At 39.4% G+C, this 16,249-nt stretch overlaps 1 protein-coding gene across 35 annotated transcripts in view; it reads left to right on the top strand.

Annotated features, from left to right (window-relative positions):
• IL6ST (interleukin 6 cytokine family signal transducer) overlaps positions 1 to 16,249 on the top strand; it is a 62,359-nt gene that overhangs the window by 7,188 nt on the left and 38,922 nt on the right. For 23 of the 35 annotated variants that reach the window (XR_014061485.1, XM_081517897.1, XM_081517886.1 and 20 more), the window contains one exon: positions 13,739 to 13,817. The exons of the other annotated variants lie outside the window; for them this stretch is intronic. Coding sequence is in view for 17 of the 23 variants with exons in the window: in XM_081517871.1 (XP_081373997.1) it covers positions 13,739 to 13,817 (79 nt within the window). In the remaining 6 variants the exon portion in view is untranslated. The remainder of the gene's footprint in view (positions 1 to 13,738; positions 13,818 to 16,249) is intronic. 35 annotated transcript variants of the gene reach the window in all.

Raw genomic sequence — 16,249 nt, 5'->3', positions numbered from 1 at the left:
ACTCTGTTGTTATGTAAAAATTTTAAGTGAACAGTTGTTGAATAGTATGAGATGCTTTTCAAGCATCGAGTGCAATGATTGTGTTGTTTCTTTTTAATCTTTTAATAAATCTAGGGGATAGCATTGGTGCATTTTCTTGTGCTGAAAGATACTTGTATTTTTTAGGCAGAATACTTGTTCAGTTCAGTCACTCAGTCATGTCCTACTCTTTGTGACCCCATGGACTGCAGCAAGCCAGGTTTCCCTGTCCATCACCAACTCCCGGAGCTTGCACAAACTTATGTCCATGGAGTTGGTGATGCCATCCAACCATCTCATCGTCTGTCATCCCCTTCTCCTCCCGCCTTCAATCTTTCACAGCATCAGGGTCTTTTCCAGTGATTCAGTTCTTCACATCAGGTGGCAAAAGTATTTGAGCTTTGGCTTCAGCATCAGTCCTTTCAATGAATATTCAGGATTGATTTCCTTTAGGATGGACTGGTTTGATCTCCTTGCTGTCCAAGGGACTCATAAGAGTCTTCTCCAACACCACAGTTCAAAAGCATCAATCCTTTGGTGCTCAACTTTCTTTATGGTCCGACTCTATCCATACATAACTACTGGAAAAACCATGACTAGATGGACCTTTGTCAGTAAGGTAATGTCTCTGCTTTTTAATATGCTATCTTGGTTTGTCATAGCTTTTCTTCCAAGGAGGAAGCATCTTTTAATTTCATGGCTGAGATCACCATCAACGGTGATTTTGGAGCCCAAGAAAATAAAATCTGTCACTGTTTCCATTGTTTCCGCATCTGTTGGCCATTAAGTGAAGGGACCAGATATGATCTTTTTTTTTGAATGTTGAGTTTTAAACCAGCTTTTTCACTCTCCTCTTTCACTTTTATCAAGAGGCTCTTAAATTCCTCTTTGCTTTCTGCCATAAAGGTGATGTCATCTGCGTATCTGAGGTTACTGATATTTCTCCCAGCAATCTTGATTCCAGCTGGTGCGTCATTTAGTCTGGCATTTTGCATGATGTAATCCGCATATAAGTTAAATGACCAGGGTGACAGTATACAGCCTTGACGTACTCCTTTCTCAATTTGGAACCAGTTTGTTTTTCCATGTCCAGTTCTAACTACTGCTTCTTGACCTGCATACAGATTGCTCAGGAGGCAGATAAGATGGTCTGGTATTCCCATCTCTTGAAGAATTTTTCACAATTTGTTGTGATCCACACAGTCAAAGGCTTTAGCGTAGTCAATGAAGCAAAAATAGATGTTTTTCTGGAATTCTCTTGCTTTTTATATGATCCACCAAATGTTAGCAATTTTATCTCTGGTTCCTCTGCCTTTTCTAAATCCAGCTTGAACATCTGGAAGTTCTCAGTTCACGTACTAGTGAAGCCTGGCTTGGAGAATTTTGAGCATTACTTTGCTAGAATGTGAGATGAGTGTAATTGAGTGGTAGTTTGAACATTCTTTGGCATTGCCTTTCTTTGGGACTGGAATGAAAACTGACCTTTCCCAGTCCTGTGGCCACTGCTGAGTTTTCCAGATTTGCTGGCATATTGAGTGTGGCACTTTCACAGCATCATCTTTTAGGATTTGAAAAAGCTCAGCTGGAATTCCATCGCTTCCACTAGCTTTGTTCATAGTGGTGCGTCGTAAGGCCCACTTGACTTCGTATTCCAGGATGTCTGGCTGTAGGTGAGTGATCTCACCATCGTGGTTTCTAGGTCATTAAGACCTTTTTTGTATAGTTCTGTGTATTCTCTCCATCTCTTCTTAATATCTTCTGCTTCTGTTAGGTCCATACCATTTCTGTCCTTTATTGCGCCCATGTTTGCATGAAAGGTTCCCTTGCTATCTCTGATTTTCTTGAAGGGATCTCTAGTCGTTTCCCATTTTATTGTTTTCCTCTATTTCTTTGCATTGATCACTGAGGAAGGCTTTCTTATCTCTCCTTGCTATTTGGAATGCTGCATTCAAATGGGTATACCTTTCCTTTTCTCCTTTGCCTTTCACTTCTCTTCTTTACTCAGCTTTTTGTAAGGCCTCCTCAGGCAACCATTTAGCTTTTTTGCATTTATTCTTCTTGGGGATGGTTTTGATCAGCACATCCTATACAATGTCATGAACCTCCGTCCATAGTTCTTCAGGCACTCTGTCTATCAGATCTAATCCCTTGAATCTATTTGTCACTTCCACTGTATAATAGTAAGGGATATGATTTAAGTCATACCTGAATGGTCTAGTGGTTTTCCCTACTTTCTTCGATTTAAGTCTGGATTTGGCAATAAGGGGTTCATGATCTGAGCTACAGTCAGCTCCTGGTCTTGTCTTTGCTGACTGTATAGAACTTTTCCATCTTTGGCTGCAAAGAATATAATCATTCTGATTTCACTATTGACCATCTGGTGATGTCCATGTGCAGAACTGTTTCTTGTGTTGTTGGAAGAGGGTGTTTGCTATGACCTGTGTGTTCTCTTGACAGAACTCTGTTAGTGTTTGCCCTGCTTCATTTTGTACTCCAAGGCCAAATTTGCCTGTTACTCTAGGTTTTTCTTGACTTCCTACTTATGCATTTCAGTCCCCTATGATGAAAAGGACATCTTTTTTGGTGTTAGTTCTAAGAAGGTCTTTTAGGTCTTCATAGAACTTGTTCAGCTTCTTCAGCATTAGTGGTTGAGGCATAGACTTGGATTACTGTGATGTTGAATGGTTTGACTTGGAAATGAACCAAGATCATTCTGTCAGGTTTGAGATTGCACCCAACTACTGCATTTCAGACTCTCTTGTTGACTGTGAGGAGTACTCCATTTCTTCTAAGGGATTCTTGACCACAGTAGTAGATATAATGGCCATCTGAATTAAATTCACCCATTCTGGTCCATTTTTGTTCACTGATTCCTAAAATGTCTATGTTCACTCTTGCCATCTCCTGTTTGACCACTTGCAATGTACCTTGATTCATGAACCAAAGATTCCAGGTTCCTATGTAACATTGTTTTTCACAGCATCGGACTTTCCTTCCATCACCAGTCGCATCCACAGCTGGGCATTGTTTTTGCTTTGGCTCCGTCTCTTCATTCTTTCTGGAGTTATTTCTCCTCTCTTCTCCAGTAGCATATTGGGCATCTACTGACCTGGGGAATTCATCTTTCAGTGCCCTACCTATCTTTTTGCCTTTTCATACTGTTTATGGGGTTCTCAAGGCAAGAATACTGAAGTGGTTTGCCATTCCCTTCTCCAGTGGACCACTTTTTGTTAGAACTATCCATCGTGACCCATCTGTCTTGGCTGGCCCTACAAGGCATGGCTCAAAGTTTCATTGAGTTAGACAAGGTTGTGATCTAAGTGATCAGTTTGGTTAGTTTTCTGTAATCGTTAGCATACAAAGAATAGTCATAATCTAGAGACTTGACACTTGGTGGTGAAAGGCAGTGATCTTGCAAGATGGGAAACAAGTGAGCCTGTGATTGAACTAGCTTACCACCTTGAGAGGGCTTCCCTGGTGGCGCAGTGGTAAGTAATCTGCCTGCCAATGCAGGAGATGCAAGAGATGCAGGTTTGAGATCCCCTGGAGAAGAAAATGGCAACCCACTCCAGTATTCTTTCCTGAAAAATTCCATAGACAGGGGAGCTTGTACTGCCCATGGGGTTGCAAAGAGTGGGACATAAGTGAGTGACTGAGCGTGCACATGTGAACACACACACACTACCTTGAGAGAGTTTCCAAACTATGTCAAAGGTAGGAGAAATGTAGGTCTAGGCTAAGCCCAGTGGATACTCTTTGAGTTGAAGATGACGACTAGGGACACCAAGATGGGTGGAGTTCATAGAATAGAATACTAGAGAGCTCTTGAAGTAAGAGGATTCTTGAGTGCTTCTGCTCCCCCCTTCAACTGTTGAGCCGAGTACTGACCAGGGGGTGCATATAAAGAAACTGCTGGAACTTCCCTGGCAGTCCAATAGTTAAGACTTTGCCTTCCAGTGCCAAGGGTGCATGTTCAGTACCTGGTTGGGGAGCTTAAATCCCACATGCCTCCAAGCCAAAAGCCAGACACAATTTAGAAGCAATATTGTAATAAATTCATTAGTCTTTTTAAAAAAATGATAATGAAAGATATTTTAGATATACAAAAATTTTAAAAATTTATCACCAGTTGACCCATATTCTGAAAAGAATGTTAAAGGAGTCCTTCAAACAGAAGGAAAGTATCATATGGACATGTGGCTCTATACAAAGAAGTGAGACACTCTGAGGATGGTAACTACATGAGTAAATACATAAAATTTTCCTATTGTTTAAGTCTCTCTTAAAATAATTATTCAAACAAAATACACATGGGGAGTTTATAACATATAAAAGTTACATGCCAAAATAGCACAAAGTCAAGAGAAGAGAAATGGATGTATACTCTTAAGAGTTTACTTTATATGAGGTGATAACAGTATCACATGAAGGTAGATTGTGATACGTTAAAGATGTGTGAAAGTGTTAATTGCTCAGTCTGTCTCTGCAATCCCATGGAACGATGTATATTATAAACCATGAAGCAACCTCTAAAATAACAAAACAAAGAATTATAGATTATAAGTCAACCAAAGGTGACAAGTGAAAAACAAACAAACAAAATGCTCAGTTAACAAAAATAAGGACAGGACTTCCTTGGCCGTCCAGTGGTAAGACTCTGTGTTTCCACTGCAGGAAGTACAGGTTCCATCCCTGGTCAGGGAATTAAGATCCTGCATACTGCGCCCTGCAGCAAAAAAAAAAAAAAAAAAAAATAAGATAGGGACAGATAGGGACAGAGAAACAAAAAAAGAACAAAAACCAGGAAACAAATACATGCTGCTTACAAAACCAAAGCAAAACAAACACCAGCAACAAAGAAGATAGTACCCTAAATATGAAGAGACAAACAGTCTAAACATAAAAGGATGGGGAAATATACATATATGAATAGTGCCAAAAAAGCCTAAAATATTTACTCTGTGGCGCTGTAGGTAAAAAGCTAAGATATGTCAAGAACTAACAGCTGCCACCAGAAGTTATGAATAAGCGAAGAAGAAATCTATCTAGAGTCTCAGAAGGACTTTTGATCTCCAGAATTTTAAGAGAATAAGCTTGTTTTAAGTTTGTGGTACTTTGTTACAATAGCCCTAGGAAACGAATACTTTCTTTGTATCCCCAAAATAGAGTGTAAGCAAATGAGGCAAGATTTTTTATGTTTTGCTCCATTCTATATTCCTAGTATCTAGAATCATACTCAGCATAGTAAACACTTAGTATTTATTTGTTGAATGAATAAACTGAGTTTATTTTTGAAGCAGGTGCATAACATATATTGCTGTAATAATATATGTATACTTTAATTCGGGGCTTCCCTGGTGGCTCAGTGGTACAAGAATCCGCCTGCTAATGCAGGAGACATGGTTTTGATCCCTGGGTCAGGAAGATCCCCTGGAGAAGGGAATGGCAACCCATTCCAGTATTCTTGCCTGGGAATTCCCATGGACAGAGGAGCCTGATGGGGTCGCAGAGTTGGGCATGGCTTAGTGACTAAACATCTTCTGCTTCATTGACTGCGCTAAAGCCTTTGACTATGTGTATCACAATAAACTGGAAAATTCTTCAAGAGATGGGAATACCGGACCACCTTACCTGCCTCCTGAGAAATCTGTATGCAGGTTAAGAAGCAACAGTTAGAGCTGGACATGGAGCAATGAACAGGTTACAAATTGTGAAGGGAGTACATCCAGGCTGTATATTATCACCCTGATTATTTAACTTATATGCAGAGTACGTCATGCAAAATTCTGGGCTGAATGAAGCACCAGCTGGAATCAAGATTGCCGAGAGAAATATCAATAACCTCAGATATGCAGGTGACACCACCCCTTATGGCAGAAAGCGAAGAAGAACTAAAGAGCCTCTTGATGAAAGTGAAAGAAGAGAGTGAAAAAGTTGGCTTAAAGCTCAACATTGAAAAAACGAAGATCATGGCATCCAGTCCCATCACTTCGTGGCAAGTAGATGTGGAAACAATGGAAACAGTGACAGACTTTATTTTCTTGAGCTCCAAAATCACTACATTTGGTGACCTCAGCCATGAAATTAAAAGACAGTTGCTCCTTGGAAGAAAAGCTATGACAAACCTAGATAGCATATTAAAAAGCAGAGACATTACTGACAAAGGTCTGTCTAGTCATGGTTTTTCCAGTAGTCATGTATGGATGTGAGAGTTGGCCCATAAAGAAAGCTGAGTGCCGAAGGATTGATGCTTTTGAACTGTGGTGTTGGAGGACTCTTGAGAGTCCCTTGGACTGCAAGGAGATCCAACCAGTCAATCCTAAAGGAAATCAGTCCTAAATATTCATTGAAAGGACTGATGCTGAAGCTGAAGCTCCAATACTTTGGCCACCTGATGCGAAGAACTGAATCATTGGAAAAGACCCTGATGCTGGGAAAGATTGAAGGGAGGAAGAGAAGGGGATGACAGATGATAAGATGGTTGGATGGCATCACCAACTTGATGGACATGAGTTGGAGTAAGCTCTGAGAGTTGGTGATGGACAGGGAACCCTGGCTTGCTGATGCAGTCTATGGGGTCACAAAGAGTCGGACATGACTGAGCAACGACTAAAGTGAACCATTCTGTCAATTTTAAAGCAGGATAAGCCCTCAAATCAAACAAGCAAGAGAATTCGAGAAGAACATCTGCTTTATTGATTAAGCTGACTCTGTGGATCACAACAAACTGCAGAAAATTCTTCAAGAGATGAGAATATCAGACCACCTTACCTTCCTGCTGAGAAATCTGTATGCAGGTCAAGAAGCAACAATTAGAACTGGGCATAGAACAATGAACTGGTTCTAAATTGTGAAGGGAGTACATCATGGCAGTATGTTATCAGCCTGCTAATTTAACGTATATGTGGAATACATCATGAGAAATGCCGGACAGGGAAGCCTGGCTTGCTGCAGTCCATGGGATTGCAAAGAGTTAGACACGACTGTCAGTGACTGAACTGAACTGAACTGGAACCCTCAAATGGACTATATTACATACAACATTTTTGATAGTACTCTTGTGTCTCCATCTCTTAGGTTTTGACTATGAAATCAAGTTTCTTAATAGATGTTCCTTTATCACATTTCAGTGACAGTCCTATAAAAATTAGGTAACATTACTTTCTAACAGTTAAAATGTGAAACCTACCTTTGCCTATTTTCCTTTTACTGTTTTTCTTGGCACTACTCCCATAAATCTAATTACTTTGAAGTAGTAAGTACTTTCATGGGACTTCTAGTTTCAGAGTTTTGTTATGAGACTATAGTGCATAAATAGAAAGATTGCCCTTTTTCAGAACTATAAAGAAACCTCTCTACAGTGTGAACAAGGTACTTGCTAGGGTTGTGGGTCAGGATGACATGACCTTATAGTACTCTGCATGCATACTCAGTTTCTGTGGTGTCCGACTCTTTGTGACCCTGTGTGTTATAGCCCAGAGGCTTCTCTGTCCATGAGATTATCCAGGCAAGAATACTGGAGTGGATTACCATTTCCTCCTCCAGAGAATCTTCCCAACCCAGGAATTGAACCCACGTCTCCCGCATTGGCAGGTGGATTCTTTACCACTGAGCCACCTGGGAATCCCCTCATAGTACTCTACCAACATGCTCATATATATGTATTTTTTGTTCTGTTGCTTTGATGAACAGTTGAATGACATGGTAGATTTTTCTATTGTAGAACTATTCAAGGAGAAGGCAATGGCACCCCACTCCAGTACTCTTGCCTGGAAAATCCCATGGACAGAGGAGCCTGATAGGCTGCGGTCCATAGGGTTGCTACGAGTCGGACACAGCTGAGTGGCTTCACTTTCACTTTTCACTTTCACGCATTGGAGAAGGAAATGGCCACCCACTCCAGTGTTTTTGCCTGGAGAATCCCAGGGACAGGGGAGCCTGGTGGGCTGCCGTCTATGGGGTCGCACAGAGTCGGACACGACTGGAGTGACTTAGCAGCAGCAGGACTCTTCAAAGTTGGGAAGTAAAGGAGTAAAACAGGCAGAAAAAGGGATCCTGCAACTTAGTTCTTTTTTATAGCTTTACCTGAGATAGTCTAAAGAATTCACTATGAAATTGCTTTGTTATAGAGTGACTATTACCTGGTTAGGGAATATAATAGTGAAGTTAGTATTAATATTTCATAAAATAATACTGTTTCATACTTAGTACTGTGAAGCCCTCATCAAGAAGTTAGTAGTTTTATCTGGGAGAGGTACACATTAAGTGTTTTTTTAATTTAAATTTTATTTACTTTCTAGTACTGAAGCCACAGGGTACAACGTTGGAAAGGTACAAAGAGTGTACTGTATAGAGTCTCCCTCCCAGTCTAGTGTCTCAAACAGCCCGTGGCAGCTAGTAGTTGAATTTTTATCCTTCCTGAGATATTTTATGCACATATTTGAATTATTATGTGTTTTGTCTTTTTTGCTCTGTCTTTGCCCATGAATAATAAATACAGTTTATACTTTAGCGGTGTATTTTAGATATTCTTCTATATCTATACATTTTTTATGACTACAGTATACTATATTTGTATATGCCATAGTTTACCTAGTCCGTTATTCACAAACATTTAGGTTGCTCCAGACTTTTACTATTAAATTGAATGCTATAGTGAAAACTTTGTGTATGTATTGTTTTGCTTTTATCCATAGGATACTGTAGTAGAAGTAGAATAGTTAGATTCAAACATGTGTACTTTAATTTTGATTGATAGAGCAACACTGGCGATACACCTTGTGTAGGTAGGGTTTTGTTTTTAACTGAGGTCTAATGTACAAACAATAAAATTCACAGTTGTAGGTGTAGAATTTGAGGGGAAGGTTATGCTAGTTTACACTATAACTATCAGTGTATGAGAATGCTTTTATGTCATATTTCACAACGCTTAATTACTTTTTAGTTTTTAATTTTTTTGCCAGTACTCAAGGTGAAATATTGCAGTAATTTTGTTTTTTTACTATTTTTACTAAATACAACTTACTTACAACGAAGTCCACAAATCAGAGTATAGAGCTCATGGTTCACTATCCCAGAGTGCTCTCCCTGTCCTTGCACAACCCTCCCCACAAAAGATAACCACTGTTGTGACCTATCCCCATAAATTTAATTTAGCCTGTTTTTGAACTTAATATAAAGGAAATCATATAGACCATACTTTTATTGCATTTGGATTCTTCTGTATTACATGTGAAATTTAGTTATGTTGCTGTGAGTACCTTTAATTTAATCCTGTGATTTAGTTACTTGAGTATACTGCAATTTATTCTACTGTTTGTGTATTTTTGGTTTGGTTGCTTCTGCTTTTCAACTTTTATGAATACAACTTTTGTGAAAATTCTTGTACATTTCTTGAAGAAATTTAGCACTCATTTCTTTTGGCTGGACGTATTATCTGAATAGGTTTTGTTTGTTTTTAATTGAGGTCAATTTATAAACAATAAAATTCACCAACTTTTAGTGTACAGTTATTTAGAAAGCAATTTCCCTTGGGTCTCTTGCATTTCTTCATGTCTTATGAGCAATAGCCCTAACTGCCTTTTCTTCCAGACTATCATTTCAAGGATATTGAAAGATAGAAATGGTATCTCTTCATAGAGCAAAGAGCAGGTTTCTGACAGCCATGGAAAACAGATACCATGTTTCCCTCCAAAGTAGAGGGCAGGTGTACTTGTGTGTGTGTGTGTGTGTGTGTGTTAGTTGCTCAGCCATGTCTGACTCTCATGAACGACCCCATGAACTGTAGCCTGCTAGGCTTCTCCATCCATGGGATTTTCCATGCAAGAATTCTGGAGTGGGTTGCCATTTCCTTCTCCAGCAGGTGTGCTTCCTGCCATTTTAAAAGACTCAGGTTTCCAATAAGCTTAGTCTTCCTCTCCTGGAACACAACACTCTACATGTAGAGGTATTCCATGACTCTTTTCACAGTGTTCTGTGAATTGGGGTTTGGGCACCTGGCACAGGAAAATGCTGTTAATTCTGACTGGTGTTCCTGGTATGAGTAATAAAATCATATGTATCTGACTCAAGAGTCTCCTGTCTTCTGCCAGTATCCATGAAACTAGCAGGTTAACTTGTTAACTTGTAAGTAGGATCAAATCTCAGAGCCTTCACAATTGACACAATTTGGTAAATTTTGACAAATGTATAGAATCTTATCACCACCGTAGTCAATTTATAGCACATTTCTGTCCCCCAAAACTCCTTTGTGCCCCTTTGTATCTATTCCCCTCCCCCTAGTTTTGCCATTTGTTGAATTTCTCATACATAGAATTTTACATTATATCAGTTCAGTTCACTCGTTTAGTTGTGTCCGACTTTTTGTGACCCCATGGACTGCAGCACGCCAGGCCTCCCTCTCCATCACCGACTCCCTGTGTTTACCCAAACTCATGTCCATTGAGTCGGTGATGCCATCCAACCATCTCATCCTTTGTCGTCCCCTTCTCCTCCTGCCTTCCAGCTGTCCAGGGTCTTTTCAAATGAGTCAGCTCTTCGCATCAGGTGGCCAAAGTATTGGGAGTTTCAGCTTCAGCATCAGTCCTTCCAGTGAATATTCAGTACTGATTTCCTTTAGTATGGGCTGGTTTGATCTCCTTGCAGTCCAAGGGACTCTGAAGACTCTTCTTCAACACCACAGTTCAAAAGCATTACTTCCTCGGCACTCAGCTTTCCTTATAGTCCAACTCACACATCCATACATGACTACTGGAAAAACCATAGTCTTGACTAGACAAACCTTTGTTGGCAAAGTAATGTCTCTGCTTTTTAATATACTGTCTAGGTTTGTCATAGCTTTTCTTCCAAGGAGCAAGCATCTTTTAATTTCATGGCTGCAGTCACCACCTGCAGTGATTTTAGAGTCCAAAAAAATAAAGTCTGTGACTGTTTCCACTGTTTCCCCATCTATTTTCCCTGAAGTGATGGGACCCGATGCCATGATCTTAGTTTTCTGAATGTTGATCTTTAAGCCAACTTTTTCACTCGCCTTTTTCACTTTCATCAAGAGGCTCTTTAGTTCTTCTTTGCTTTCTGCCATAAGGGTGGTGTCATCTGCATATCTGAGGTTATTGACATTTTTCCCAGCAATCTTGATTCCAGCTTGTGCTTCATCCAGCCCAGCATTTCTCATGATGTACTCTGCGTATAAGTTAAATAAGCAGGGTGACAATATACAGCCTTGACATACTCCTTTCTCTGTTTGGAATATAGCCTGTTTTGTATGGCTTCTTTCATTCAACATGGTGCTTTTGAGATTTGTTCAGGCTGTTGCCTGTATCACTAGTTCGTTCCCTTTTATTGCTGAGTAGTATTCTATTGTATGGATATACTACTGTTTGGATATTTGTTTATCCTTTCACCAGTTGATTGACATTTGGATTGTTTCTGGTTTGGGACTATTATAAACAAAAGTGCTGTAGGTTTGGCTATAAGTCTTCATGTGGACATTTATTTTTATTTCTCTTGGATACATTAATAGGAATGGAAATGCTAAGTCTTATGATGTGCTTTTAATTCACAAAGAACTGCCAAATTGTTTTCCAAAGTATTTGTATCATCTTACATTCCTGTCTGGCTTGTTTTAATTTGTATATCATTATGAGTGAGGTTTGAGCATTCTTTGGCATTGCCTTTCTTTGGGATTGGAACGAAGACTGACCTCTTCCAGTCCTGTGGCCACTGCTGAGTTTTCCAAATTTGCTGGCATATCGAGTGCAGCACTTTCACAGCATCACCTTTGAGGATTTGAAATAGCTCAACTGGAATTCCATCACCTCCACTAGCTTTGTTCGTAGTGATGCTTTCTAAGGCCCACTTGACTTCACATTCCAGAATGTCTGGCTCTAGGTGAGTGATCACACCATTGTGATTATCTGGGTCGTGAAGATCTTTTTTGTACAGTTCTTCTGTGTATTCTTGCCACCTCTTCTTAATATCTTCTGCTTCTGTGAGGTCCATACCATTTCTGTCCTTTATCGAGCCTATCTTTGCATGAAATGTTCCTTTGGTATCTCTAATTTTCTACATCATGAGAAACGCTGGGCTGGAAGAAACACAAGCTGGAATCAAGATTGCCGGGAGAAATATCAATAACCTCAGATATGCGGATGACACCACCCTTATGGCAGAAAGTGAAGAAGAACTAAAGAGCCTCTTGATGAAGGTGAAAGAGGAGAGTGAAAAAGTTGGCTTAAAGCTCAACGTTCAGAAAACTAAGATCATGGCATCTGGTCCCATCACTTCATGGGAAATAGATGGGGAAACAGTGGAAACAGTGTCAGACTTTATTTTTTTGGGCTGCAAAATCACTGCTGATGGTGATTGCAACCATGAAATTAAAAGATGCTTACTCCTTGGAAGGAAGGTTATGGCCAACCTAGATAGCATATTTAAAAGCAGAAACAATACTTTGCCAACAAAAGTCCGTCTAGTCAAGGCTATGGTTTTTCCAGTGGTCATGTGTGGATGTGAGAGTTGGACAGTGAAGAAAGCTGAGCACCAAAGAATTGATGCTTTTGAACTGTGGTGTTAGAGAAGACTCTTGAGAGTCCCTTGGACTGCAAGGAGATCCAATCAATCCATCCTAAAAGAGATCAATCCTGGGTGTTCATTGGAAGGTCTGATGTTGAAGCTGAAACTCCAAAACTTTGGCCACCTCATGCGAAGGGTTGACTCATTGGAAAAGACCCTAATGCTGGGTAGGATTGGGGGCGGGAGGAGAAGGGCACGACAGAGGATGAGATGGTTGAATGGCATCACTGACTCGATGGACATGGGTTTGGGTAGACTCCGGGAGTTGGTGATGGACAGAGGGGCCTGGCGTGCTGCAATTCATGGGGGGTCGCAAAGAGTCGGACACGACTGAGCGACTGAACTGAACTGATGAGTGAGGTTGAAAGTGTCATTTCTTATGTTTGAGTTACTTTTATTTCCTTCTCTATAAATTGCCTGTTTGGCTTATCTTGCATGTTTTCTTCTAAACAGTGAAGGTGAGGTGTTGGAATTTTTGTAATGATTTATAGGCATTCTTCATATATTGGTATAATTTTGGTCAGGCTATGAATTACAGGCTTCTTTTTTCCCTTTTGGCTGTTATCTTTTGAACTTGCCAATGGTGAGGTTTTGCCATGTAGACATTTGTCTCTCCGAACTCTTCATTTTCACAGAGTATTTACCAGCAGTGCAAGACTTCATAATACAGAAACAAGATTGCTCTTTTAATTGACCTTAAAGTATAAATTGGGCTTCCCTGGTGGCCCAGTCAGTAAAGAATCTGCCTACACTGCAGGAGACCTGGGTTTAATCCCTGGGTCCAGAAGATCCCCTGGAGAAGGAACTGGCAACCCACTCCAGTATTCTTGCCTGGGAAATCTCATGGACACAGGAGCCTGGTGGGCTCCTGTCCATGGTGTCCCAAGAGTTGGACATGACTTAGTGACTAAAACCACCAAAGTGTAAAGTATGTTTCCCAGCAATATTTTATGCAGCCATAACGTTAGGGGGAATAAAGAAAAATATTCTGAAGAGTTCAGTTTGTTTTCTGCATTCTCACAAGAATTTTTACCACCTTTTAGAAAACAACTATACAATGGAAACAAAAGAGCTTTAGAACTTTTGTCTTTATTATGCATAGTAAGAGTAAAAATATTTAAAATAATATTGCATGTGTCTTTTACAGAAATATCTATGCAAGATGTTCACATTGCAAACTTGGATAGTGCAAGCCTTGTTTATTTTCCTCACCACTGAATCTATAGGTAAGGTTCATGAGATATCCTACCTCCCAATCCCACAAATTAGGTTTGTGTATTGCTGAATAATTATATAATTATGCTTACATATTTATTCTTTAGGATCATTATTGAAAGAATGATGTTGCCTTAAAAATGGACTCAAGTTAAAATGTTCTTGACAAATTATAATTTGTATAATTTGAGTTGAAGCACTCAGTAATCCTAAATCTTGTTCAGCTGTACTAATAGTAAGTTTAATGTTGAGAAGGCAGAAAAGGGGATTTTTATTTTTTTAAATAAAGAAACAGGATCAGTTTTGTTAACTTTTAGCACTTCACTCCTTAATAGCCAAGGATGTCACTGAGCAGCAGTGAGATTGTGATACCAGAAGAAAGATCACCTAGAGCAATACTTCTCCAGCTAGTCCACAGCCTGAGAACTGGTTGTTATTGGTCCATAATGAGATGAGTACAGAAATTAAGGATAAATGTTTAGAAACTCTTTTAACAATTTGGCATAGCCATGACATCCAAGCATGTGATCAATGGACTTGCCTCATCAAACGTAATACAAAACAAAAGTGTATGTCTGTAAAGGATTGGGTGAAGAAAACCTAAACTGATCCTTCACCCCAGATAATTTGAGAAGCATTGCTGTAAGTCAAACACTCTTCAAATTCAAGAATGCAGCCTCTTTTTAAACACTGGAAATGATACAAACCTTATGCTGAATTTTTTTTCTCATTTAAAAGTCTTTCTTTAGCCTTAAACCCAAATTTTCTTCCTTGTAACTTTTTCTCATTAATCTTAGAAATCCTTCTATTGTAGGTCCACTTTGCTTTTCCACTGTTCAAGTCTTCAAGTATTGAAGGAATGCTTTCTAACCCCTCTCTTGCCCAAATTAAATTTACCTAGTTATCCTGATTATTCTTTGTAGGACTTGGCTTCCAATCTGTATGCCCTGATTACTCTCCTGATTCTTCTCTTGATTTCCCATATCACATTTAAGATATAATACCATCCCACTTCTTCTAGTTAACAACAATGGAACTTTAGCCAGTCATGTAATATGTATCTCGGTTTCATGATCTGTAAGATGGGGATAGTAATGTCCCTAACTTCTAGGGTTATTGTGAGATTTAAATAAGTTAATACACAGAAGGCATTTGGGCAGTACCTGGCCCATAGTATGCTTTATAAAAAGGAATGTAATAATATATTTATTATTAAGGTTTGAATAAAATGCAGTTAAGGAAAAAACATATCAGAACTCGACATATTCTGAGTATAGTGATTTTATTATTTACTTTTGAAGGATCATTTTTATTAAAGCAGCATAATTTTTTGCCAGTTAAGATACACTGTAGTTTTATGTTAAGCTATCTACCTGTCAGTGAAAATTCTCAGATTGTTTTCACGTCAGTTACTTTTAAGCCATTTCCTTTTTACTCTGTATTTATTTATCAACCTAAATAGAAGATGATTTTGCCAAATTTATTAGCCTTATCAGTCTAGTCCTTGAGCACAATTTTGAATCCTGACATTATCCAAATTGTTGGCAATCCATTATAATCTTTTGCTGATTTGATAAGTGTGTATGTCTGTTTTCCCCCTAAGTTGTTGATAAAAAGGTTGAAAATAACAGGACTACATTATCTGTTGCTGCCAGACAGATTACTCTAAAGCTTCATGCCTTAAAATGGCATTACTTATTATTTCTCATGGTTTATGTGTGACAGGCTCAGTCAGACACACAGATTCTTCTTTTCTTTGTGATATCTGGGCCCTCAGCTAGAATATTCAGAGATGAGGAGCTGGAGTCATCTGAAGTCTCATTCACTTATTATGTCTGGTGTTGATGCTGGCTGCAGACTGAGGGCTTTGGGGCTCTTGGCTAGAACACCACATGTGGTCTCTCCTTGCGGCCTTGGCTTCCTTACATGTGGCTGGGTTCCATGGCAAATGTCGCAAGAGAAAAAGAGAACTAGTCAGAAGCTGTATTTTTTGATGATCTCTCCTTGGAAGTCACTTAGCACACTCTGTTGGCTGGGGCAGGCATAAGCACCCTTAAAGAGCTGAGAGCAGAAGGGAAACATAGACCCATTTCTTTGGAGGAGTATTAGTCATTTTGTAAGATGAGCATGTTGAATGGGATACATTTATAGGTATGACCTTCTTTGGAAAGTACAGTCTACCCCAAGGTTTGAGGGGAGTCACTTCAGCATACTACTTTAGCTTCCCTCTCATTGACATTTTTTAGTCAGTGATTTTTTTTATACGTAGGTAATCAATCAAGTGAAAATCTATTAGTTTGAAGTTATGAAATATCTGTTTTTATAGATCAAGAGTAGTCAAAAATCAGCCTAGTAGTAGCCCTGTAAAAGTGGGTTTCATTTGGCACAGGATGGTTTCAGTGAGCCTGTGTTTCACTTTGAAAACTGAAACATTTGCCTGTTT

Source organism: Giraffa tippelskirchi, chromosome 8, assembly GCF_054371585.1.
Source record: "Giraffa tippelskirchi isolate mGirTip1 chromosome 8, T2T-mGirTip1v1.2.pri, whole genome shotgun sequence".
In the NCBI taxonomy this organism is placed as follows: Eukaryota; Metazoa; Chordata; class Mammalia; order Artiodactyla; family Giraffidae; genus Giraffa; species Giraffa tippelskirchi.
This window is presented reverse-complemented; position numbering and strand designations above follow the sequence as displayed.